The sequence below is a fragment of the Camponotus vicinus genome, unplaced genomic scaffold (assembly GCF_025532165.1).
Source record: "Camponotus vicinus isolate PSW18456_S1 unplaced genomic scaffold, iyCamVici1.0 SCAF_4, whole genome shotgun sequence".
Lineage (NCBI taxonomy): Eukaryota > Metazoa > Arthropoda > Insecta > Hymenoptera > Formicidae > Camponotus > Camponotus vicinus.
Window position 1 is genome coordinate 13,081,844 of NW_028141976.1, and position 26,967 is coordinate 13,108,810.

The 26,967-nt window shown below is 29.2% G+C and overlaps 4 protein-coding genes across 8 annotated transcripts in view; 3 read left to right on the forward strand and 1 right to left on the reverse strand.

Moving 5' to 3' along the window:
• Positions 1-1,655: 1,655 nt before the first annotated feature.
• On the forward strand, positions 1,656-5,094 carry Pif1 (Pif1 DNA helicase). 2 transcript variants are annotated; one of them, XM_083096556.1, is made up of 2 exons: positions 1,656-1,674; positions 2,245-5,094. In XM_083096556.1, exon 2 carries the CDS (start codon positions 2,260-2,262, stop codon positions 4,126-4,128), a length of 1,869 nt encoding a protein of 622 aa, XP_082952682.1. In that variant the 5' UTR covers positions 1,656-1,674; positions 2,245-2,259; the 3' UTR covers positions 4,129-5,094. The 2 variants fall into 2 exon arrangements, with proteins under 2 accessions (XP_082952682.1, XP_082952680.1); XM_083096554.1 differs by lacking the exon at positions 1,656-1,674 and adding an exon at positions 1,882-2,045.
• Brun (trafficking protein particle complex subunit brun) lies at positions 2,076-9,673 on the reverse strand. Of its 3 annotated transcripts, none has more exons than XR_014438318.1 (13): positions 8,370-9,672; positions 7,838-8,114; positions 7,548-7,746; positions 7,031-7,242; positions 6,757-6,955; positions 6,228-6,642; positions 5,923-6,143; positions 5,487-5,847; positions 5,207-5,363; positions 4,933-5,110; positions 4,595-4,818; positions 4,254-4,521; positions 2,076-3,091 (listed from the first exon to the last, which is right to left on the reverse strand). XR_014438318.1 is itself a non-coding variant. In XM_083096552.1 (13 exons), the coding sequence occupies exons 2-13, from the start codon at positions 9,305-9,307 to the stop codon at positions 4,330-4,332; spliced, it is 3,573 nt and encodes a 1,190-aa protein (XP_082952678.1). In that variant the 5' UTR covers positions 9,308-9,345; positions 9,455-9,672; the 3' UTR covers positions 4,215-4,329. The 3 variants fall into 3 exon arrangements, 2 of the variants coding, with proteins under 2 accessions (XP_082952678.1, XP_082952679.1); XM_083096552.1 differs by lacking the exon at positions 2,076-3,091 and having other exon boundaries at positions 4,215-4,521; positions 8,370-9,345; positions 9,455-9,672; XM_083096553.1 differs by lacking the exon at positions 2,076-3,091 and having other exon boundaries at positions 4,215-4,521; positions 4,595-4,761; positions 8,370-9,673.
• Positions 9,674-10,625: 952 nt separating this feature from the next.
• The window catches only part of LOC145969691 (uncharacterized), a 29,975-nt gene continuing 13,633 nt past the window's right edge, over positions 10,626-26,967 (forward strand). The window contains exons 1-2 of one of the 2 annotated variants that reach the window (XM_083095854.1): positions 10,626-10,762; positions 11,668-12,056. In XM_083095854.1, the coding sequence (XP_082951980.1) occupies positions 11,883-12,056 (174 nt within the window). In that variant the 5' untranslated portion in view covers positions 10,626-10,762; positions 11,668-11,882. The remainder of the gene's footprint in view (positions 10,763-11,667; positions 12,057-26,967) is intronic. The other variant, XM_083095853.1, reaches the window with a different exon arrangement.
• On the forward strand, positions 25,616-26,959 carry LOC145970542 (dynein axonemal intermediate chain 3-like). The gene has a single exon (XM_083097393.1). It carries the CDS (start codon positions 25,734-25,736, stop codon positions 26,955-26,957), a length of 1,224 nt encoding a protein of 407 aa, XP_082953519.1. The 5' UTR covers positions 25,616-25,733; the 3' UTR covers positions 26,958-26,959.

A 26,967-nucleotide genomic window follows, 5' to 3' on the forward strand; every position in this document is an offset into this window, starting at 1 on the left:
ATTGGTTTGACCTTGAAGAGTTATTTGAAGGTCACATGAAGGTCACCTTCAATTTCTTAAATGGAACCTACTATTTGTCATTGCATATTCTTGTAGCTTATCTCGAGAGCTTTCCAAAACACTATAATTAAGTACCTTTTCGTTAAGTACTTTTTGAGTTATGAGGCTTGAAATAATTTTTTAATTTTACATAAACCGTAAAATATCTTGTAAAATATTCATTTTTCGATTATCTTACCTTGATACTTTTACGTACAAAATAATGAGAGGAATCAATTGGTGTAAAGAAAACACATAGTTGTTTTGAAGAAAAAATATGTAATTTGCAATTAACAATTCCATATTTTTTTTTAAAAACAACTATGTGTTTTCTTTACACCAATTGATTCCTCTCATTATTTTATACATAAAAGTATTAAGGTAAGATAATCGAAAAATGAATATTTTACAAGATATTTTACGGTTTATGTAAAATTAAGAAATTATTTCAAGCCTCATAATTCAAAAAGTACTTAACGAAAAGGTACTTAATTATAGTGTTTTGGAAAGCTCTTGAGATGAGCTACAAGAATGTGCAAAAATATATAGGGTGTTCTATTTAAAAAAATTGAAGTGACCTTCACGTGACCTTCAAATGACTCTTCAAGGTCAAACCAATGGTACCATCTTATGGTACCCTCGAAACCATACAACTTTTGTCTGAAACATTTTTGTTTGCTGGGCTTAGTTTTTGAGATATTTTACTGTCCAAGTTAAAATGGGACATCCTGTATATTTACATGACCCCTTAATGATAATGTATTTTTGGCAATTAATTTCAGCCATTTTTTGCATTTCTTGTTGTTATTTTCGCTTTTTGGGATGCGAAATAAACGAAAATCTTTTTCGCTTTGATTTCTATAGCCTTTTACGCAACAACCTAGTCACGAATGCTTCTCAGATTTCACATACAGGTTAGAAAATTGCACTTAAAGTGTACATACATACGTAACAAAAGTGTGCACTTGTACTTTTAGGAGGCCATTTTGGCTCCAAATCCTTATACATTTGCCCATATTCTGAATCCTCTTTTATCGATAAAAGTGCTCCTAAAAGCGGCCTGTAGCCAATCAGAAGGCTTATATGCCACTTTTAGAGGCACTTTTATCAATAAAAGAGGATTCAGAATATGGACCATTGAGTCTTAAGCCGGGTCTACATTGGTCGTATCGTAAGGTTGTAAGGCCGTAGTCGTAAGAAATTGACCAATCACAGTTGATTATTCTCCTGAACTTCAACTGGGATTGGTCAATTTTTTACGACTACAATCTTACAACCTTACGATACGATCAATGTAGACCCGGCTTTATGGACTGCGGTACTTTGTATGTCTAGTGACTTTAGTAATGCAGTCTATGCGTTACATGCGTAAAGGTGGAAGCACATAAAATTGCATAGGCGCATAACCATAAGCATAAGAAAATTGATTGGTTCATTTTCTTATGCATATATTTGTGGACCAATCAATTTCTTCATGCTTATGGTTATGCGCCTATGTAATTTTATGTGCTTCCACCTTAAATCGGAACGCACCCCTAGTTCGGTAGTACATAATTTCCGTTTTCATTCCGTTCCGTAAAATGTTTGCCATGGGGAACCCGGCGATGTAAAGGCGGAACGGAATCATTCTGATTGGTTAGCCATCATATAATTACTTTTCCGTTACTATTCCGTTCCGCTATTTCTTTCTCCATCGAGACGCACCCTAAAGCCTACGGCACACGGTACAATTTTTCATACTGGATTTGATAAGATTTAGTAAAATGTTAGAAATGCTGCATTCTGATTAGTGCATTTTTAGTATTTTACTAAATCTTATCAAATCCAGTACGAAAAATCGTACCGTGTGCCGTCAGCTTAACATGAGGTTGGTCGACGTGATTCCAGTTTTAAAGTTGTACAGCCTGCGTAGAAATAAAGCGCGCGTTTTCCAGTTCGTTGTTTAGTTTTGTTTCGTTTGATTTATCACAACACTTGCGCTTCGCCACAAAAAGGAAGAAGAAAAAGTACTTTCTCAGATGTTATCTTACGCACAATTTAAAATGACTCTATAGTTGCATTTATTAGTAAAATTGTATATTTTCTCATTGCACTGCGTCTGTTAACATGTGTCATTAACCCATAAATATACATGTATCTATGTATTTTAAGTTCATAAAAGAAAAAAGATTATTACATTTTTATCGAATAATATTTTCACGACAGACTCGATCGAAGGATATGGATTTAAACGGTTGTTCGTTAACGTGTACTGTTACAATGGAATGGTTAAATCCTCAAGGATCTATCTTAAGGAAGGCAACGCACAGAACGGCATTACTGCGACTGATTCGAAACAATCAGCGCGAGATACTCATCGAAATACAAGCAGAAAAGGCGAATATATCCACGAAATTACCCTTAAAAAATATATCTGTTTTTAATAAATTTATGACTGAGGGAAAGGCATCTATAAAATTCAAGGAACAAAATTGCACATTGTTCTTGTCGAATGCACCTTCCTCTCAATTAATAAACTTTTTGAAGACCATATTCATCAAGATGACGAATCAAGAAGAAAAGGCGGATCCTTTGAAAGAGAAGCTCTTTGCAAATGTACAACATGGTGGTGTCGACGATGTTAGTCCATCTACTAGCACAGAGATCAACAGAGCAAAGGAGAAAGCTATGGCTATATCGCGTGCAACAATCACTACTCCTTCACCAAGCACTGTCAGGAAGCGAAAATATTTGAGCGATGACACTTCTAAAATATCATCGGCGAAAAAGCTATATGATAATTTTACCACTGGAGAATTAACTGAGGAACAAATTAAAATTTTGAATGCAGTACTTGATGGGAAGAATGTATTTTTCACCGGAAGCGCAGGCACTGGCAAGTCGTTTCTCTTAAAGAAGATAATATCAACTCTTCCTCCAGATGTAACAATGGCTACAGCGAGTACTGGAGTAGCAGCTTGTCACATAGGTGGAATCACGTTACATCAATTTGCTGGTATTGGTTTAGGTACTGGTACCAAGGAGAGATGTTTTCAGTTAGCTTCTCGTCCATCTGTAATTTCAATATGGAGAAAAACCAAACATTTAGTTATAGATGAAATTTCTATGGTAGATGCTGAATTTTTTGATAAGATTGAGGCAGTAGCAAGGCACGTACGTAGGACAGAAAGACCTTTCGGAGGAATACAGTTAATTTTATGCGGTGACTTTTTTCAATTACCTCCTGTATCTAAAATCAATGACAGAGCAAAATTTTGTTTTCAAAGTGAAGCTTGGCAACGATGTATTCACTTTAACTTTGAATTACAAACAGTCCATAGACAAAAAGATGAAGCCTTTGTAAAAGTATTAAATAGTATCAGGATAGGTAGAGTTACAGATGATATTGTAAATACTTTGAAAGAAACAGCAAAACAACATATTGAAAGTAATGGAGTATTAGCAACTAGATTATGTTCGCATGTTAAGGAAGCTGATGAAATTAATGAATTCCAATTGAATGAACTTAAAAGTGAAACTAAAGTATATACAGCGTTAGATTCTGATAGTTCTATGACATATATGTTGGATCAACAGTTGCCTGTACCGGGCAAATTAGTATTGAAAATTGGCGCTCAAGTCATGCTGCTAAAAAATATAAATATTAATAGCGGATTGGTAAATGGAGCTCGAGGTGTTGTTATTGACTTTAAAAATGATATACCAATAATTCAATTGTGCTCTGGAGCTCATTACGAGGCAAAAATGGAGAAATGGACTATTAAAACCAGTTCTGGTGTTCTTGTACACAGAAAACAAATCCCATTAAAATTAGCATGGGCTTTTTCAATTCATAAAAGTCAAGGTTTAACTTTAGACTGTGTAGAAATGTGCCTATCAAGGGTATTTGACGCAGGCCAATCTTATGTAGCATTATCAAGAGCTCAGAGTTTACAGAGTTTACGCGTTTTAGATTTTAATAGTCAACAAGTGTGGGCTAATACAACTGTGCTTGAATTTTATAAAAAGTTCAGGAGAAATTTGCAAGAGATGGAGACAATTCCTTTAGGCAAAAAAAGTAAAATAAAATTGGAGATTAATAAAAAATGATAATAAATTTTTTTCTTTCTTTCTATGTACAATTCATGTGTGGAAATAATTTTTGATACATGCAAGAAGAATTATGTGACAATTAATTTCATTATAGAAAGTAAAAGTTTTATTTTTATACATACAACAATAAATGATACGTGTCAAGTTTTTCTTTTCCTATCCTTTTTTTTTTAAGTATTGATATTTAAGCGGATGATGTTAATAATCGTCGACGGTTATTTCGATGGGTGGTATATATCGCCAGGTATGTCCGGCATTTGCAAGCTCTGAATAAAGTATTGGAGAGGTGGGAACAGATTCTTTACTACTGCATTGAATATCTATTTTATATTGTCCAGCAGTGAAAAATACCACTCGACATTCGTGGTAAGCTCTGCCATATTCCTGTAACTATTATTTATTTATGATAATAAAGAACAAAACGCGCACGAGAGGAGTTGCATTTATAAAAGTTGTAACTTACAGCAGGTAACATGACCTTATTTGTCCCAGCTATGGATAGCCGAGTTTCTAATTGATAATTATTAACTCCATTATGATGATCCTGATAGAAATTAATAGACAATGTAAGATCACTTAGCGGATGTTCCAGAGCGTTGCACACCCCTACACCAACACTGATGCATTCACCTAAGGCGCACGATAGTTCATCTTGCGCTTTTACAATAGTATCATTTATAGTTATTTCTAAAAAAAAAAAAAAAAGAAAAGGTACATTTTTTCTCATTTATTAATTCTAATTACATCTTAATTTTATTTATAGATTGTGTGCATGTATGTGTTAACAATATATATACATACCCCACTGTAAAGGACTCATTCTAACTAAATCTAACATATCTTGAGTTAGAGTAATACCAGATAGGGTTGCTTTCCCTATTGACTCTGTACCTAGTAATTGCCAACGCAAATCAACCAATGAGGCTATATGTTCGGCACATATTCTTTGAAGTTCATTAGTATCACCAGCACCATTTAACTATAAACAAAGAAAATACTATAATATAGTAACGTTATATCACAATATTTTTTGAAATGTCATACTTTTAAATAAGTATTGTATATTTTATTTTACCATAGATAATTTATTGAGAGGACATCGATCAACTGGGACAGGAATCCTACATGGTTCTTTACCTTCCATGTATATACATTTATTTTGTGTATAATATAATTCCATTTCGTGATTTGTCATATTTGTCACATCCAATACGAGATAAAATTGTAATGGTCTAAAAATTGTTACAAAAAGATTTTTTTTATTAATAAAAAATGCCCATGGATTTTTTGTAAGAAACTATATGAATAAAAAAATATTACAAAATTTTAAGAGATATGTTTGAGTTTTTACTTACGTTTCAGCCGGTAATACATCCCAGTTAGTAATTTGCACACTAGCTAGCATCTCAATGGTTATAAACACGGACGAAGTTCTGCAATAACCAGCTGTTAAGCCTGCACCTCCTGAATATTTTATTCTCAATTGACCCTCAATAACATTAGATGTATGCAAAGGTACTGCAAGTTTTGATAAACGTGAACTTGTTAAGGAAGAATGACCAGAATGTGAACTTATTCCTGATCTGAAGGAGGAAGTCAGTTCGGATTGTCTTTTTATATGATGAGATGGAGAACTTAATCTAGATGGTAGAGAACTGTGGCCTGAATGCGACATTAAGCTGTTTGGTTGACTAAGACATGTACTGCTAGTAATATCTGAAAAATAAGTTATCAATAAAACAAAAAATAAAGGAGTAAGCTCTAAAATCTGAAAATTATTAAAAATGTTACCATTTCTAATAGGAGATGCTACAAAATCTGTCGCTGCAAAGAGATATAAAGTAAGACTTGCACTATTGCCAGATTGTAAAGGCAGTTGTGTCATTAAGTTCTCTTCGCTCCATTTGAAGATTTTACTTTCAGTTACAGCATCTAAAGTAGATTGTACCGACACTTCGACCATCTCAATGGGAACTTGCCCAATATTCGATATTGTTATAGTACACTCAGCACTATCACAAGCAAACTATGTTTATCAATCTTGCATGAAAATAATAATATCAATGGAAGAATTTTTTATTATAATAAATGCGAACCTTTCACCACCATAAAGTGAGATACTCGCGCTGGTAACTATATTGTCGCCCGAGCTGAAACTGGCAGTCTGAGGTAAACTAGTTGCAACATCAATTCTTGGTAAGGCCGGGATGACTTCGACCGTATATTGAGGATGTAACATGCCCTCCATATGTCTCAATCTACAGTTGGATTTAACTCCTAATGTATGTGTACTAAAACCAAGTATCTCCAAATCACCAATTTCCTTGGGCCTGCCTGCTAATGTAACTGCAATTGGCCCAGATTCAGCAGGTAGACTAATACTTTCTGGTATTGATTCAAATACCACACCGCTTGTCAAGAGTCTCATATTAGATACATGCAATTCAAACGGTAAAGGATTTATAAGCTGCATTGATATCTCACAAACATCTCCTTCTACCCACAAATAATCTATAACAAAAAACTTTATGTAAAAAGAGACAGAGAGAAAGAGAAATGAAAGCATATCATATTAAATTACTAATGTTAATATCATATTAAATTATTAATGTGTACTTCACATACCAACTTTACTTTTCGAAATATTTTTCCGCTCCAACGATCCAAAATTAATTGGTGTAAATAAAAATGGACCATGATCTTCTTTTATTCTTTCTATTTTTTGGGGCTGTAAATGCGGTTGCATGTTTCTCAGAATAAACGATTTTGTCTTTGGTATATTTAATAAGTTAGCTGGTGGTATGACAGTACCAGAATCTAAAACCTGTTATAAATTGTTGATTTTATACAATTAATTATATATGTGACATCTTTTTCTCTATTATAATCTTTAACATACAAGAGGGACTGGTGCACCCTCACACTGTTGAGATACATTTTGAAGTTGTAATGCAATATCTTTTCGTTCAATAGATGTCAAGTGATTGTACATTGTTTGAAGTAGAAATGTTAGATGCCTTGTAGCAAGTGCTGGATTACCCATTCGATTTGCAGCAGCAACAAGTTCATTTATTATTTGAATCTGTATAGCCGGCCATCCTCTTTGTCCATCTGTGAGAGAACATTATTAGAAAACGTTATTAAGATCCATAAAAATAATATTACAAAATTTTTTTATCAATGCAAATATTTATATATACATGTGTGTGTATATATATATATATATATATATATGTGTGTGTGTGTGTGTGTGTGTGAACCCAGTATTTTATTAATATTAAAAACAGTATATACATTTTTTTGCATTTAAAATAAAAAATATGATAAAACTAGTGTGTAAGCAGAATTTTTTTTAAATAAAAAAGTTTTATGAAATTTCACAACTAATATGTGTATAATAATTATAGCCTAATAACCTGGTGACATATCAATAGGATCCAAAGATAATTTAAATCCGGTTGTAGCTTGTAACATCAAGTTGTAACATTGCTGCCAATCTGGATTAGGATTATTTTGTGATACATGTCGAGTGGCAGCTAATCGTAAACAAAATGAAGCTTTTCTATCAAAACCGAAGCTTGTATATAGATCTGACAATGTAGTGAATCGATCAATCTGAAATGAAATGTTTTATTTATATAATAACTTTATGCCCCCTTTATATCTTGCAAGTGTCTACAAATTGCATAGTATTATCATTACATACTTTTTCTTGCTCGCTAAGAGGCAGATTAATCAATACAACATTATTTAGATAGGATGCAGCTTGTAAGGTACAGTTTTGCTCTATTGAGATTCTTGTAGCTTTGAAACTAGCTTCAGTTTCAATTATACCTGCATATTGATATTTACTATAATGTACAATGGCTTCACGATATTTCTTGGATATCTCCTCTGGTAATAAAATATGTGGCATGCTAGCCTTTACTATTTCTATACTAGGGGGAGATGGCAAAACTGTAGCAATAGCTTGTGATCCTCGTCTACAAATTATTATTATTATTATTATCATTATTATTAGATTCATCAGCTTACATTCCAAAATCAAATAATAAAAGCGATAAAAGCAGGAAATGATATATGTATTTTAATTATTTATCAAAATTATTTTATTTACTTATTTTAATAATTTAATAAAATATTGCCTTTTAATAACAATTGACAAAGGCAAAGAAAAAGAAAGTTTTATTTTTCAAAAAGATTATGTAAAATTTTTTGCTTCGAAAGATTAGTCATACCTCTGTTTACTTGGACTTCCTTCCTGTAGAGAGGAATTTCTTTGCAATGGAAGACTTCGGCACATATTAGGATAAAGAACTAATACCGAAGCAGCACAAAGACCTTCGTATGCTGCTCCCAACCACAGCCAATCATTGACTGCTTGCAAAATATTGGCTGCAGAATTATAATTATTCAATGCATCGGCTGGTAATCCAGCTTGAAGACACAAATCTCCTAAATGCTTCGTCATACGGCCCACACATCTTTTCTTATTATTTCTAGATTCGAGATCCAGTCCTATAAAATCTTTCTTTTCAAATGGAGCCAATAGAAGAGAAACACGATCTATCTTTTCCCTAGAACGCTCCAATCTTTTTGATTCTAAGATCCAAAATAGAAAATTAAGATATTCAGCTATTTGCGTTTCCAGATCTGTACATGTTTCGTCTGCATAGAAAATTGCCCGCGTTTTAAAATTGCTGGGCGTAGTGAAGCCTGGTGGTGGCTCATGGCGACCATTCGACTCGATTAGGCCAAAGAGGATAGCTCGCGAATCATATAAAGTGTTGCTGTATTTTACTTTCAAGGTCTCGTGCACTCTACACAGCTCGTTCAATTCTGCTTGATTATCGTACTTGCCAAATGTGATCAGACCTAGCAATCTTCTATGAGTTTGAAAATCCCCCCAGTCGTTGTTCTCCACGGGATGTTCCCTGACGAATCTAGCTAGGATCTCCCGGGTGCCGCCACTGGAATCAGATACGGAGAATCTGCTACCAGCTTTAATGATCCTTTCACATAACCTACTGACTGTCTTTGGCTTGATTTGTATACCGATGGGTCTCAATAGCAACAGCAAAGCAGCGTGATCATGAGCGGTTTGCTCGTAATCGGGATGAGACATTTTGTTGTCGGGCACCGGGCTCGACAAAATAACGCTGATGGCGGAGCGCATTTATCCCATTGATTTGTTCAAGGGTACCCGATTAGTACCTAGATAATCAAAACCAGTCCAATTGATTTTTCCACCTTCATTTCTTTCTGTCGTCAAATATAACGAAAAACATGTGCACGATGTTTTGTTTATATAAAGAACAAAAACCTTTGTCTTGTAACATCAATAACATTAATCTCGTCAGCGGTGAGCGGTTTATAATATATAGTATATAAGGTTGCCTTTTAAATTCACTCAAAAGATACTGCGTTTCTTGTATCATTTGTGATGCATCTCTACGTGTATATCTGCGAACGTGACTGACGTTGACGAGTGTAATATTTATCAGCTGATGGCTGATAGTTGTACGTCACATTGTGACGTGATGACATTGACGTTTTAACTGTCACGTGACTCGAATGGATTCGTTTCGACGATAGCAATAATTTAAACTAAACATAACATTTTTTTCTAATCTCCGTGTAAAAATAATATTGTATATTTCTTTTTTCAGATACATGTATGTATGTATGTATGTGTATGTATATATATATATATATATATATATATATATATATATATATATATATACATGTGTATGTATATATATATATATACAAACATATATATATATATATATATATATATATATATATATATATATATACATACAAACATATATATATATATACACAAACATATATATATATATATATATATATATATATATATATATATATATATATATGTTTGTATATATATATATATGTTTGTGTGTGTGTATATATATATATATATATATATATATATATATATATATATATATATATATATGTTTGTATATATATATATATATGTTTGTATATATATATATATATATATATATATATATATATATATATATGTTTGAAAAAAGAAATATACAATACTTTTTGCTAATTTCTTTTATAGTTATATCTCACGTTTCTTTTTTCTCTCTCTTTCTTTCTCTAGAAGTAAAAATAAACTATATAAAAACATCTGATAATTATTATTTCAATATAAAAGCATGATTTTAAGTCATAAATATTACATTTTCTCAAGTGATTTAATTATAGTGTAATATATATATGCGTATATATATATTTATATATTTTTGTTTCATTAGTGAACGGAAAATTTTAACGAGAAAAGAAAAAGAAAGAATAAGTGATTTTAATTTCTCCATTTTTATTTTAAACTTTATAAATTTATTTTTATCAGGTGTGCGTGTGTGTCACGCGCGCGCGCGCGTGCGCGCGAGCAAGCGAGCGCATGTATATATAATTGTTTATATAAAAAGATTGTAAAATGATAACAAAAAGAAGACTATCAACAGTGGATAAAAAGCACAACTTAATACCAATTGATGGAAGCGGCTAGAAGAAAAATTAATATGTGCATGTAACATGACGATATATGTACGCTGCTATTACACAAGCAGAAATGAAAAGTAGGGTAAATCAGTGACGGATTAATATTTCCTGAAAATTCGAAATATTATTTTATGTACATATAGAATTTGTAACATATAACCTAAGTTTGAACATTTAGAAATATTTATTGAAGATTTATATCATCATAATCATGAAATTTTGTAATATTACATGATATTATAATTACTATGATGTCATTTTATTTTTCATAAATTATCAATATTGATTGCTGTATAATTGTTGCTTTACCTGTATTAGTATTAAGTCACATAATCTATAAAATCTATAAAATCTTAATATTATATATATGTATATATATATATATATATATATATATATATATATATATACATATATATAATATTAAGATTTTATAGATTTTATATCTTAGATTTGGTTGCATAGTTATTATGGAATAAGATAAATAAAATTATTTGATAATTTATGAAAATATATATAGATGAAAGTACTATTGTTTCATTCTCTCTCTCTCTCTCTCTCTCTCTCTCTCTCTCTCTATATATATATATATATATATATATATATATATATATATATATATATATATATATATATATATATAGAAAGAGAGAGAGAGAGAGAGAGAGAGAGAGAGAGAGAGAGAGAGAGAGAGAGAGAGAGAGAGAGAGAGAGAGAGAGAGAGAGAGAGAGAGAGAGAGAGAGAGAGAGAGAGAGAGAATGAAACAATAGTACTTTCATCTATATATATTTTCATAAATTATCAATTAATTTTATTTATCTTATTCCATAATAACTATGCAACCAAATCTAAGATGTGGTAAGTTTGATACGAATCTATCTTATATCGAAATAACGTCGATTGACCCAGCACTGTGCTGTGTAGCAGCAATGTAACATAGTGGGAGAGAAAGAATAGAGAGCGACTTCAAACTGTTTATACTGTAGGTAGTGCGCAGTAGTAAAAGCCTCTGTGCGCACGGGCCGTGGTGAACATACAACAGGTGTCTGGCAATCGGCTTTACTGCGATACCGGTTCGGTTCTCCATTTTGCTCCCCCATCTGTTTACTCCTCTTCGCCTTTCACTCCGCGACGAGTGAACAGAAGTACAGCCGAGCCTGGACGCGAGCGTGCTGAACCTAAGTGTCCGGATCGGCGTAATATGATGTCGGAGACCGTAGTGACGATGGATGGTTCCAGCAACAACGCCAGCAATAATCAGCGGCAAGTACCGACGGTGAAGACGGAACCAGGTCAGCCGAATCCCCTAGCCAGCATCAGGCTGAATGCGGCTTATTTCAAGACCATACCCGGTATCCTTAAGCTAGCGCAGCTGGTAAGCACACGTTTTATTTTTCGCTACCTATTTGATCCGTCGTGTATAAATGTCAAGAGATGAGAGAGCTAAATATGTTCCCGTGCTAATTTACATACCAAACTAGCATATATCTAGTTTGATAATAATTTACAATTCGATAACAAATTTGAACGTTGTTTTCGAAATAAAAAAAAGTAAAGTGAAAAAAGTAATGTTTTCGGAAAAAATTATTGAAAAAAATCATACTGTAGCATAACCTTTGCTGCCGTATTACTTACTTTCGGAATAAAATAATGTAAGTTACAAATAATATATAAATATAGTGAATAAATGGTAATAATTTTTTTAATAATTTTTATTTTACATTACTTAAAAACATAATAAAAAGCTATAATGGAAGTTAAATTTGATAATATTTGTTGCGATATTATTGAGCTTTAGAATATTATCTCGAATATAGAAAAAGTAGTGTGATACTAATATATTATTTCATACATTTGAGTACACAAATATCATAGAATTATATAGAATAAAAATTAAATTATATATATACAACATTCTTTAAAAATTATATACACACACACACACACACACACACACACACACACACACACATACATACATACATACATACATACATAATAAATATAATTTTAAAATTATATATATATATATATATATATATATATATAATTTTCAAAGAAATTTAAAAGATTATTTTTAATGAAATCTTTTTTTTGGATTTGATTTTTAGTCAATTAAACAAATCTTAAAATTTCTTGATAAAATTATGCATGCGTAACCACAAATTATAAAACTAATATTAAAAATATTCAACAATCTTTTCAAGATGTATATTATAAGGAATTATTATGAGAGAGAGAATAATTATCTAAAAAATATAATATTTATTAATCATTTGAGAATAATGTAATCTAGATATAGAGAGTAGAATTATTTCTCTATATAACAGTATGTTACCACATTGTGTTTACTGTTTCTACGTATTTCTTAATTCATAATTTTTTAATTCAAGTAGATTTTCTATTTTTAGCTTACATCTAGTTTACAACAGATTTGATACTTATCACGTAATAGTTAATAATAGAAGATTTTAAGGTCACTTGGTGTATATTTTTGTAACAATCTTTGTTATATAATAGATATATCATAAACTGATCTCAAAGAATCAGAAAATTAACGATCTCATAATTAATTGTGATCCTGTTTTTCTACTTTTTTTTTCACTTTTAAATAAATGTAAAACATATATAATTAAAAATGTATATACATATATATATATATATATATATATATATATATATCTTTTTATATGTATTTTGATGAGATTATATAAATATCTATATATATATATATATATATATATAACTATTATACTTTACATTTAATGTTGCCAATTGGCAATACTTCATTATTAAACATATGAAATTCAAGATTAGAGTGCTCGACACGAGAGTTTCTCGCTTTTGTTTTCACAGATTTTCTCTCTTCATTATTACGTTTTAGAATATATTATTAAGTATTAAATCATCATAAAAATTTTCATGTTCTTTTTTGTAGCATTTCGCAGTCACCGATCGACAATAATTCAAACAAACGAGGAAAAAGAGAAGTGATTTTTAGAAATGATTTTCTTTCATTTATACATTCAAAGAGATTTCATCTTTCATATAGACGAAGTAATGTTACATAATGCTACATCTACATCATTATTGTTTATTTCAATCGCAATTTTATACTTTTGTAGTGATCGTATTCAATCAAAAATCAAATTTAAAAATTCGGTCAAATTAAAATTTGACTGATTACTATATCACAATATACAAAATATTCACATAATTCGATAAACGATATTCCTCTTGATTTTTTTAAATATTTAATTCTATGTTTTTCTTCTTTGTACGTGTTAAATAGTTTTAATATTCTCAATTTTCTGTAGAGAAAATCTTTTTTTCTATGTAATGCACTTGATGCACTTTACTAAAATAAAATTTGTATTGTATAATAAAAATGAAATAGAATTATTAAATACACAAAATTGTTTATTGCCGACAAGGAAAAATCTAAAAGTTAATGTTTTTATGATTGTGTGTGTGTGTGTGTATTTTTTGCAACTAATTCAATGAGAGAGAGAGAGAGATTCAATTATATCACTTAATTATTCGCGCAGATTATTGACTGTTTTCTATGAGTCCAATTTCTTTAGTCTTGTTATCTATGATATCTATTAAAAGGTTAACAATATTTGATGCTTTCACTCGTTTTGACAATATAATATCAAAATAATATCGTTTACACTTAAGCGTCACTTCATAGCAGAAATATGCCAAGGACTGATCGCACACCGCCTACTTACCTTACGAACATACATGAAGTATATAGTCAGAACTGTTGTGACTTTGATAACGTTTTATGTTCTTATCTTTTGCACAATTGAATTAGAAAAAAATTTCATTGATTTATTCGATTTAAACCACGGTACTCTATGTGAAAAACTTCCAGTAATCTCTAAATATTTGTCTTCAACCGCGATGATTATAGAAAATAATTATCACCCAATGTGAAATTCAATTTGAAGAATCTATAAAATACTTATAACAATTATTTTTGCTTTTTTAAATAAAACCTTATATGTTATAGTTTTTGATAGAGAGAATAAAGTTTAATATCCTTTTAATTGCTTTAACAAAATGTTTGCATGCAATCTCCAAACTATCGCTTGAATATCTGTTTAAGAGAAAAGATGTGTTTAACTCTATTTTTTTGCTTTATGTTTTTGTTGTGCTTTTTTTTTATTTTAATTTACAATTAATCATTTATTGATGTTATAAATATTCTTCACACAATGTCCACATATTCAGAATATTTTTTAAACTGAAATGTATACACTATTATTATTAATAATCTTCGACTAAAAATCTTGATTCACTCTCTCTCTCTCTCTCTTTCTGTGTGTGTGTGTGTGTGTGTGTGTGTGTATGTGTACGCGCGTGTGTAATGTTCATTAATCATTAACTTCATAGAATTTACATTTCCTCTGCGCAGCATTCTTATTGCATTTTACTAAAATTTATGAAATACAATTGAATTTATGAAGTACAATTTCCTCCCCAAACCAATTAGTTTTATTTTAAATTTCTGAGGAGATATTCTACATGTTTATAAGGTAAACGTAAAATACACACATACACCCACATTATATATATATATATATATATATATATATATATATATATATATATATAATTTGTGCACAATAATTTACAAAATGTTATCCTAAAGTTTTTCAAATGCTTCAGAAAAAATTTACTCAAATAGTCCTAATTGAAATCTTCAAAGTAACTTTTTTGAGAGCATAAGAAGGGACTAATATATAATAATAAGAAATAAACAATAATGAAAGAAACCCTAATGTTTCTTCCATTATTGAAAGTCGTAGTAAAAATTGTTTTGAGTCTTCATCAGTGTATTCATTATTTTTTGCCATTGAGAAAAATCGATTCTTTAGACTTCTTTTATCTATTACCGCGTCATATGTATTTTTAATTTTTAAAAACATCTTTCATGTCTTCTTATTTGCCTGATTTAGACTGTTGTGACTTTTTTCCCTTCTCTAATTGTAAGACAAAAATCTCAAATTAAAAGAAGAAGATTTATTGATATTGTAAAGGAGATTTAAACTAAAAAAACACATTGATACGAGAGGATTTCTAGGACGGTTTCCGATCATGATAGAAACTTAATGAAATCATGTATATTCCTAACGGGATTATTTTAGAGATGACGATTAAGTCTCTAAGATGAGGCACCTTCTTCGTTCAGATAAATACTTTTAAGTAACACGGTATATAGGAAAAAAATTGATTTATTTCTCGTTGTTTATAAAAATGTAATAAAAAATATAGAAAATTTACTTCCGTATGGACACAAAATTAATATATTACTATGATACTCACATTCTCTTCTCATTTTCTCTCTCTCCCTATCTCTATCTATCTATCTCTATCTATTTATCTCTTCAAGCTTATATACTATATTTATTAAGAGTATCAAGTAAAAAAAGGAAGACAAAAAAAGAGTAAAAATAGATAATATTTTGTGACATTTTTCCAATAAATCTGAAAGTACATATGCACTACGTATACATCATCATAACGTCATGCGACCAGCTAACTTATACGTTGAATACCTGCAGTGGCAAAACCGCGTAACGGTATTTCTTACGGAGCAGTTAACAAAACATTTTACCTTTACCAGGTAGAAAATATTCTAATATCACAAAAGAGTTTCTGATATCACAATATTATATTAGTTCATTTATCCGAAATCGAATTTAAATAATGATTGTGACGTTATTATTTTTAATTTGAATTAAATGGTTATAATTGTTTTGACAATAAGTTAAAAACCGTAACATTAATTTGTATAAACATAAGGAAACATGTATGTTTTATAATATTCTAAAATTGGAAGTCATCAATAGAATTACAGAAAATGTTTAAAAAATCCGCTATTAACTTGAATGCACAAATTAGCACAATTTTGATTGTAACTTTTTAGAAAAGGCTCAAACGTAATTTACTGTATATAAAAAATATATATATATATATATATTCATATGTTTTAATTACTTATTTCATAATAATAGACTGAAAAGAAAACGAATAAATCTTTAATTTTTATAAAAGTATACAAATTATGTTTGTAAGGAATATTCTTTTTTATAAATTGTTCTGTCTTTCTCAATCTATATTAATTTATGAAAAAAAAAACATGAAGCAGTGCTTATAGAAAAAATTATTAATGCAACACAATGTGACTGATATGTGTATGCGATGTGTTTATATCACATATATCATGTTACAAAATATTTGCAAATTTTTATTCGAATATCATCTTTTATCATCAAAGATGTATCGTCTTATTATTATCTCTGATATTAAAGACAATCAAGTCGGCAAGCGTTATTTTGATTTAACTTTCAGATTATGTATCTTTATATTCTTCTTTGCCTTAAGTACAAGGTTGCATATTATTTATGATCGATAAAAGTAGAAAGGAATGTATATTGATCTAACACGAAATTATTCTTATGAGCATATGTGACTTTACATAGCCAGTGACACTTATGCCGCAAACAGTGAAAGAAATAGTAATGAATGCATTCGAAAGTTTTGCAAATTCTTTTGCTATCGAACTAAAATTATAACGTATTGTATATACGTGTTGTATATAATGAAATTTTATTTCTTATTGACTTTAATATTAGATGCAGTTAGTAACGAATTTTTAATATTTAATCAATTAAATTTTTAAATAACTTTTGAAATTAGAAACAATATAAAACTTCATTTTATTTTGTAATTGGTCAAAATATCACATATTGTATATATGTATATCGTATTTAATATAAAATATTACGTTAATTTTAATTTGTCATTTACGTTATTTAAACATTATATGTTATTGTATTATAATTAAAGTAACTTATAACAATTGCTTTTTTTCATTAGTGAACCGATTATTCAACGAAAATATTCTAATCGGTAATGAAAATGTATAATATTATCAACTTGATTAATTTTTTTTAATATCTTTTCCTTAATTTTTTTCTTACTAATCACTTGTTTTAAACAAAAAATCCATATTAATTTTTATTTAATCACCGATACTCATCGTTGCTATTTCACATTGAAATGTATTACAATCAATGTTTACAATTTAATGTTTGAGAGTGTAGGATGTCTAATTAATAGTATAATAAGTATACGTCGCATACGTAAACTTTGGCGCCGTGTAATAAAATATATTAACACAATGATTTAAATTCTCTGATTTATCAATAATTAATTGAGATAATACTTTATTGATTTGTTCTAAAGTTGTTGATATTTTCAATTGACGGATTAATATGCCATAACTGATGCACTTACATTCGTCAAATATTATATACGGGGAGAGGAAAGGAAATGTCTTAACATAAAATTGGTAAAATTGATATGTATATGAATATGTATTAAAGCATTCTTCGTGTGTACGTACATATCGCACATGCATAAGAAGATCGTTAAATATTAGGTGATTAGCAAATGCATTATTTCAAAATAATTAAAAATTGTAAAAAAAACAAGGTGCAGGAATTAAAAATAGATATTAATGATATAGAAATTATGATTACACACACTCACTCACTCACTCACACTCACACACTCTCAAACACACGCGCGCGCGCGCACACGTATGTATGTATGTATGTGTTTATGTATGTATGTATATATGTATGTATGTATATATGTATATATGTATATATGTATGTGTGCTGATGATGGAAATAAAATGTGAGATGTATGAAATAGTGGGGTTTCTATATGAGAAGCTGATTATCAAGTTGAAGTAGTTATCGGGCAATTTAGTGATTTATCGTGTGGGAAATTCAATTTTATCGTTCTTCTGCAGTGCGAATGTAGAAAACACTTATGTGAATTATTTTTACAGCATATCATCCGATTATTGAATTCGGTTATGAATTATTATAGATAACTATAATGGAATATCCTTTTTCTTAATTTTGCTTTATACTATTATATGTACAATATTTATAAAAGAAATTTTTATCTGTTTCCTGTTTATAAATAAAGAAAATTTGATATAGTCATGATTGAAAAATATTTATAGTGTTTAATGTAATTGTTTAATGTAATGCACTTTTTTAAGAGAGCTTTAAGAGAATATAAGCCTTATATTCTTCAGTTAATTTTATTTTAATAAAAATTTAGTGTTTAGCGTAGTATTTAATTTTGAATATAAAAAAGGAATCACAGCATATAGTGTTTTCTAATCAAATATTTTTTAATATTCGTCTTTTTAATTGATCAAAGACAGATACTCTATATAAATTCTAGAGATCTAGAGATCTAACAATAAGAAATATTTGAAATTGAGAGCTACATACAACAAAATATTTTTGAAAATCTTTGATATTTCCTTATAATAAATCTTTACATAAAGTACATGCTAAAAATATTATATATAGGCTCCTATTGAATTCAAACTACATCTAACGATTATTTTAATTATTTTATAATAATTAAGAATATAGATATATAACGAGAGTTAACCAAGAGAAACAAAACTTTGAAGAGTTATTCCAAAAATTGAAGCAGAAAATGAAGCGTGAAAGATACGGAAGAGCTAGGCATGCAATCGCAGGATTGCAAAAAACCAACATTATAATATCGAATTTTCGAATTTTTTGCCTCGAGAAAAACAGTGGAGTGTTTGGCGAGAAAGAACCGGTTTTCGATAATAGACGATTGAGTGTATAACGAACGAGAACTTGGACAGAGATGAATTCGATCGATTACGCATCTCACTATGCTAGATCGCACGCGATGACCATACATGTTCATCCAGACAACCGGTACCATACGGAGAGTGTCTCATACTCACAATCAGTACCATCAGCGCCGCGCCGATATTGCTGCGACAACGATATCGGAATGTCTCATTGAGAATGTGACCTTTAACTCTTCGACCATCTTGCCACGCGAATTTGACAAACACGTCACTACTGGATGTTTGCGTGTTATATTAAATCATATAACATCTGATCAAAAAGTATCATTGATAAGTGCTCGAATAGTTAAATTTAGAGCGAAAGAATGCGAAAAAGATGTATGTAATATTAATATGAGATGAATAGCTGCTAATGCATAGTTAGTTGTTAGATAATTGTTGATTTTTTACCCGCAAGGGTAAATATGTCGATGAAGGGAGCCCGCCTCGATTACCTTGATCTTGACATATGTTGTCAAGGTCACTGCCCTGAGTAACATCCAAAAGGTTTTAGCCGTCGCTCGGTGTTCGTTAAAAAGTTATTAGTAAAAAAATTTCACAATTTTAATGCTATTTATCTCCGAAAATATTGCTTTGAAAAAAAAAATTTTTAAGCAGAAAATAAAGCCGCTGAAAAACTCTACAAAAAAAGTTACATGCATTTTTTTCATAAACCTACTATTTTAGCTGTTATATGAAAAAATAATAATTTTAAATACATTTAATACAATTTAAATTTATATAGAATTTAATACAATTAAAAAATATCACAAATGTATGTGTACACACATACACACACACACACACACACACGCGGGAGGTGCAAGGGGGGGCTTCGGCCCCCTCCCTCCCGCAACCACCCCGCCGGTAGGGGACGCATTGCGAAGAGTTCAATCACAATGGATATATGCTGTAAGTTGTAAAACGAGGTCCACTTTGCCTACCGGCGAGGTGGTTGCGGGAGGGAGGGCCGAAGGCCCCCCCTTGCACCTCCCGCGTGTGTGTGTGTGTGTGTATGTGTGTACACATACATTTGTGATATTTTTTAATTGTATTAAATTCTATATAAATTTAAATTGTATTAAATGTATTTAAAATTATTATTTTTTCATATAACAGCTAAAATAGTAGGTTTATGAAAAAAATGCATGTAACTTTTTTTGTAGAGTTTTTCAGCGGCTTTATTTTCTGCTTAAAATTTTTTTTTTCAAATCAATATTTTCGGAGATAAAAAGCATTAAAATTGTAAAATTCTTTTGTTAATAACTTTTTAATAAACAACGAGCGACGGCTAAAACCTTTTGGATGTTACTCAGGGCAGTAACCTTGACAACATATGTCAAGGTCAAGGTAATCGAGGCAGGCTCCCTTCATCGACACATTTACCCAATTTTATTCATCGAATTGTGATAATTAACTTACATTGTTAGAGAGAGAAGATCATATTATTATTGCTTATCAAATTTGATTCCAACTGTCGATTTGTAGATTGATTTAATCTTCCTAATGTTTACACTTGATGATTTTCCCTATTGCAAGCAAATAATAGTCAAAATTAAACATTTAGAAATATAATTTTACATAAGAAAATTTATCTAGGCTTATCTATATTTAAATAATTATATTTTTACATGAAAAAATCCATCTATACATTTTTAAATAGTCTTAAAACATTTAGATGCATGTAATAAAGTTTGTAAAGTATTTATTAATACTAAAATACATATACTAATTAAAATACGATACTAAAATACAGAACTTTTTATTTTTTTAAATAAAATCCATTGTTAAAATATGCAATGTCTTACATAAAATTATATAGTTTGTTTTGGTATATGTGTGCAATTTTGCATAATCTATTCATAAACACTCCAATTTATTATGAAGTTGTATATATATTATAGAGTTGTATTGTAGTTACATAATATCACAGAAGGAAACATATTTTTATCTATGCTCGAATGCAAGAATCGGTGTAAATAATCCTCAAAGTTTATTTAAATTTTGATATTGGTGTGGTTTCTTTATTATTATTTAAATATGAATTGTGCTGTATTGCTTACAATCGCTAGTTTATCACTGAAAATTAAAAAAAATTTTTTAATTTAATTGGCAAATGTATAAAAAACTATGTACATATATAAAACTATATATCATATAAAAAATTTATAAAAATCAAAACACAGTATTTTGCACTTTTAAGCTTTTTTTTTTATTTTTGTTTCTTTTTTAATTTCCGTACATATTTTTTATAGATAAAAAGAGGAAATTTTTATATTTCTAACATAACTTGTGATAAACAATGTTAGATTGCAATATCATCATTGATAAAATATTCATCAAACTTAATTGCTATAGAGTTTATGTAGTTATTATGAGCTATATGATTATTGCTCACAAATTGATCGCCGAATTCTTGTACTATAATAATTAATACCTAGGATCATCATTGGGAATTGCGTGCAAAGTAAAAGCAAATTCATATACTAACTTTGCTGACATAACAATGCTGTATAATGCATCATCGATATACTTATGTCATAACTATTTATGTATCTGTGCGTATACGTGGAAATATAGGTTGCAAATTATGCCTGCAATAAAAATGAATGACTTTTTTTCATTGTCAATGTGATACAAGTAATACGAACTATTATAATTAACATAGGCATCATTATATATTAAAAAATTGCAACTTTTGAACATTTTTAGAGATTCTAAATTATTTTTTATGTAATGTGTCAAAAATAATGCGAGCTAAGATTTAGTTTAGCGAAATATTTATTTTAAACTTGAATTATTTAATAATATTTAATAAAATAAAATTATATATATATATATATATATATATATATATATATATATATATACAGGGTGACCCATTTTAACTTAGGCAGCCAAATAACTCGAAAAATAAGCAAGATAGAGAAAAATGTTTTAGACAAAAGTTGTATGGTTTCGAGGGGGCCATAAGATGGTATCATTGGTTTGACCTTGAAGAGTCATTTGAAGGTCACGTGAAGGTCACTTCAATTTTTTTAAATGGAACATCCTATATATTTTTGTACATTCTTGTAGCTCATCTCGAGAGCTTTCCAAAACACTATAATTAAGTACATTTTCGTTAAGTACTTTTTGAGTTATGAGGCTTGAAATAATTTCTTAATTTTACATAAACCGTAAAATATCTTGTAAAATATTCATTTTTCGATTACCTTACCTTAATAGTTTTATGTACAAAATAATGAGAGGAATCAATTGGTGTAAAGAAAACACACGTGTTTTCTTTACACCAATTGATTCCTCTCATTATTTTGTACATAAAACTATTAAGGTAAGGTAATCGAAAAATGAATATTTTACAAGATATTTTACGGTTTATGTAAAATTAAGAAATTATTTCAAGCATCATAACTCAAAAAGTACTTAACGGAAAGGTACTTAATTATAGTGTTTTGGAAAGCTCTCGAAATAAGCTACAAGAATGTACAAAAATATATAGGGTATTCCATTTAAAAAAATTGAAGTGACCTTCACGTGACCTTCAAATGACTCTTCAAGGTCAAACCAATGATACCATCTTATGGCCCCCTCGAAACCATACAACTTTTGTCTAAAACATTTTTCTCTATCTTGCTTATTTTTCGAGTTATTTGGCTGCCTAAGTTAAAATGGGTCACCCTGTATATATGTGCGCTTAGTTGTATAAATAGTGTATATTATTTCTTCTAAAAAACTAAATATAATTAATTTCGCGATAAGTTTGCATAAATTTAAACATTTATTATAACTCGTTATCGAAGTCAATGTAATAATCTTTATTTAATGTGAATAAACTGTTTTGGTAAAAGTAAAAAATATTCATCGGTATCATAATTTACATCATCAGTAATTCATTTAATTCTCCCATTTATATCTTTCATATCTAATTTTTTTAATCTATTTTTATGCTTCCAGTGTTATTTCCATTTTATTGTGTGTATGTACAAGATGATATATGATAGAGTATATAAACATATATATATATATATATATATATATATATATATATATATATATTGTGTGTGTGTGTGTGTGTAGAGTTACATTTTAAGAAAAACATTTAACAGAAAAGCACTCACGCCTTATCAGCTTTTTTTATCATTTTTGGCCTTGTCTTTTCTTATATGATAGGTGACAAAGAGAGAGAGAGAGAGAGAGAGAGAGAGAGAGAGAGAGAAAGAACAAACATTTATATATTCTTTCAATAGTCAAAGACAACATATTTATATTACTCTTGAACACACGACGTTATATATCGGAACAATCGGAAGAAATTTTAATTGCAAATTATAAGGAAACAATTTTTATATCAAAAATTTGCAAAGATATCTGTATATACATTTAATTGTATTAGGAATTGAAAAATTTCTTATTTTTTTTAAATAAAGGAAATTAAGTTGAAACTAAAATTAAATCATATAGGTAATAAATGTATATATATATATATATATATATATATATATATATATATATATATATATATATAATGTCAAAATTTTATTTTATTGATATTTTTATAAATATATTTTACTAGAAATAATTAAATTTTTTAAATAGAATATAGCTTATACAATTAATAAATTTTAATAGAAAAGTTTTAAGTGGCAGGAAATTTATTGTTATTTTACTTTTTAGATAACAAAATATATCTTTATATATATATATATATATATATATATATATATATTTTATTACTAAATTATATAAAATTTTAATACCTGATAAGCATGATAATAAAAATCAAGAAAAAGTCTACGAAATAAATGACAAGAAATCTCAATAAAGTATAAAATCACAGAGAAACTTTTATATATTATCCCTAGACTGCTAACAGTGATTTTAGATGAAAATAGAGCAACCATTTATAATTGGACAGAATATAATTACTGCATTAATGGACAGAATGTTAATCCAGAATATTAATCGATACTTATCTATAACTATCAATTAATACTTGTCTATACATAAAAATAGTTTATATTTTAATAATTGCCAGTAAATTGAAATATGATATATAAAATATGTAGCAACCTATAATATATATAAACTTAGGGAAAAATTATACTCTCAAACTTCCATATATTATACCTCTAATATCGAAAAGCAGTCATTTACACTTATATATAGTAACATATACATATATATATATATATATATATATATATATATATATATATATATATAGATTACTCTATATAATTGTAAATGACTGCTCTTCGATATTAGCAGTCTAAATATAATATCTATATGGAAGTTTACGAGTATAATTTTTTCCTAAGTTGAATTCTTTTGGTAAGTGAATTTCATTTTAGGAGCTTTCTTTTGTCATAAGACAACAACGAAGATTTTAAAAAAATTCCATATTATAAAATGTTATCGAAAACACAAAGAAAAGAAAAGTGACAAAAAAAGGAAAGGAAAAAAGGAAAAAATAAACAAAATTTTTTTAAATTTCTGTTATTATATCAACAAATAAATATTAACAAATATTCTAATAATAAATAATTAAAATAAATTGCATAATTTTCACAAAGTATGCAACATTATTTCCTCTATGCGCAGTTATTTATAATTTCAATTAATTAGTAATGTATGATTACACAACAACAATAGATGAAGGTGCAAAGTATATCGTAGTAGACTGTTACTAATAGGACTAGTAGGACGTTTAACTGTAACTGCGCATACAAGTCGATAGATATAGGTTACTGAGATTTCTCATTAACATTGCGATGTCTCTATGTTGGCTTCGCATATTATAATATCGCTTGTTCTGAGAACAGATCTTCGTAAAAATATATATATCTTTTTGTCATTGTACAAAAGCATCATTTTAGATTTTACATAACGAATGCATAATTTTCTTTCTTATTAGTTCTTTTTTCAGTTGTTACAATAACGTTCTTTATTTTAGCACTTTATTTTATGAGTTATATAATTTTTATCATTAATATATATTATTATCTTTAAAACATATGTAAAATAATGTAAACAATTTAAATAACTTACGCAAATACATTTATTTATTGTATAAAATATTATAGCTATGATTAGAATAGATATTGCGCTACAGATATTTGCTTACATATATATATATATATATATATATATATATATTCTTTTTTTTTCAATTTTTATGACAACTAATGGAAGATTATATATATATATATATATATATATATATATATATGAAATCTTCTTGGAAACCACAGCAAATGGTGTTGTTTAATCGATATGAAGAACCGTTTGTGACTAAACTGTTCTCATTATTATGTGTTGTCGTTACGAACCGCAAGAATGATGTTGAGGAAAGTGGTAAAATGCCGATCGAGTTGGATTCTATACGACGAAAATATTGAAAATGTGCAACACATTAGCCTCCCTCCTGAAGTTCAACGAGAACTGGGTTGTTTAGTGGGCGAGCATGTATTTCTCGAATATCCTTGGGCTTATGTGTCACGAGAAGCTGTTTTAAGATTTGCCAATGTAACGGGCTCATCGCTGGAACCATATCGAGATAAGATTGAAGTTTATAGTGGCGATACTTTCCTCATAGGTTATTCATCAACTCGATTGATTGCTTCCGATTTTGTCATCTGCTTGACGGAAGATGCAAAGTCAGCGATAGCAAAAAGAAACACTGACATTAGCAAAAGAATTCGGAATGAAATTATCCGGAAGATCAGAAGGACTGGTAGATCCTGGAAGTCTCTCGGAAGTGAAACGGAATTAGATGGGAATGTGATAAAAAATACGAGAGAATTCTTTGAGATGCAAGTATGCTTTCCAATCAAGTCTTTAGGTTTAAATCGAAACCTCCATGACAGATTTTCGGAGAAATCTTGGGATAGTTACATAGAATTAATTCCATATGAGAGATTCGAGAATGTCGACAAGAAATGTATTTCTAGGATGATCCAAACACACTTTAGGCCTCGTGAAATCCAAGTGCAAACTTACCCCGGTTATCCCAAGAACGCCTGGACTCAATATATCTATGAAGATACTCTAAAGCTGGATGTTGATAATAGTGAATTTGGAGAGAAGGAAAAAGAATCAGTCGAAGAAAAGTCGGAGGAGTTTGAAGAGAAGAGAGAAAACGAAGAGACTAAAGAGATGTTTGATATCAAGGTGGAAAAGAAACCAGTAGAGAACCAAAGTTTATTAGCACTCTTTTTGGAAGATCACGCGAAAGTAATGATTGATGCGGTATGCTATAATACAGTTATAAATGTACACATAGACGATATTGAGACGCTTGCACGGCAAGAATTTGAAATAATTAGGCTGCGAGATGAGATTACTTATGTGGAACGATTCTCCCTTGTTTATTTGAATTTGACGATAGGCAAGGTTATCTCCGATGTTTCTTGGCATCCGTGTTTCATTGATTATGTGGCTATTTCTTATGTTACCGTACCATTACGCAAAGTTACCCAATTTTCGTCAGACATCGAGTATAACTTTGTGTCAAAAACGGAGCCGACAGTATTATTGTGGTCTCTCACCGATTCTCTTTGACCATGATTGT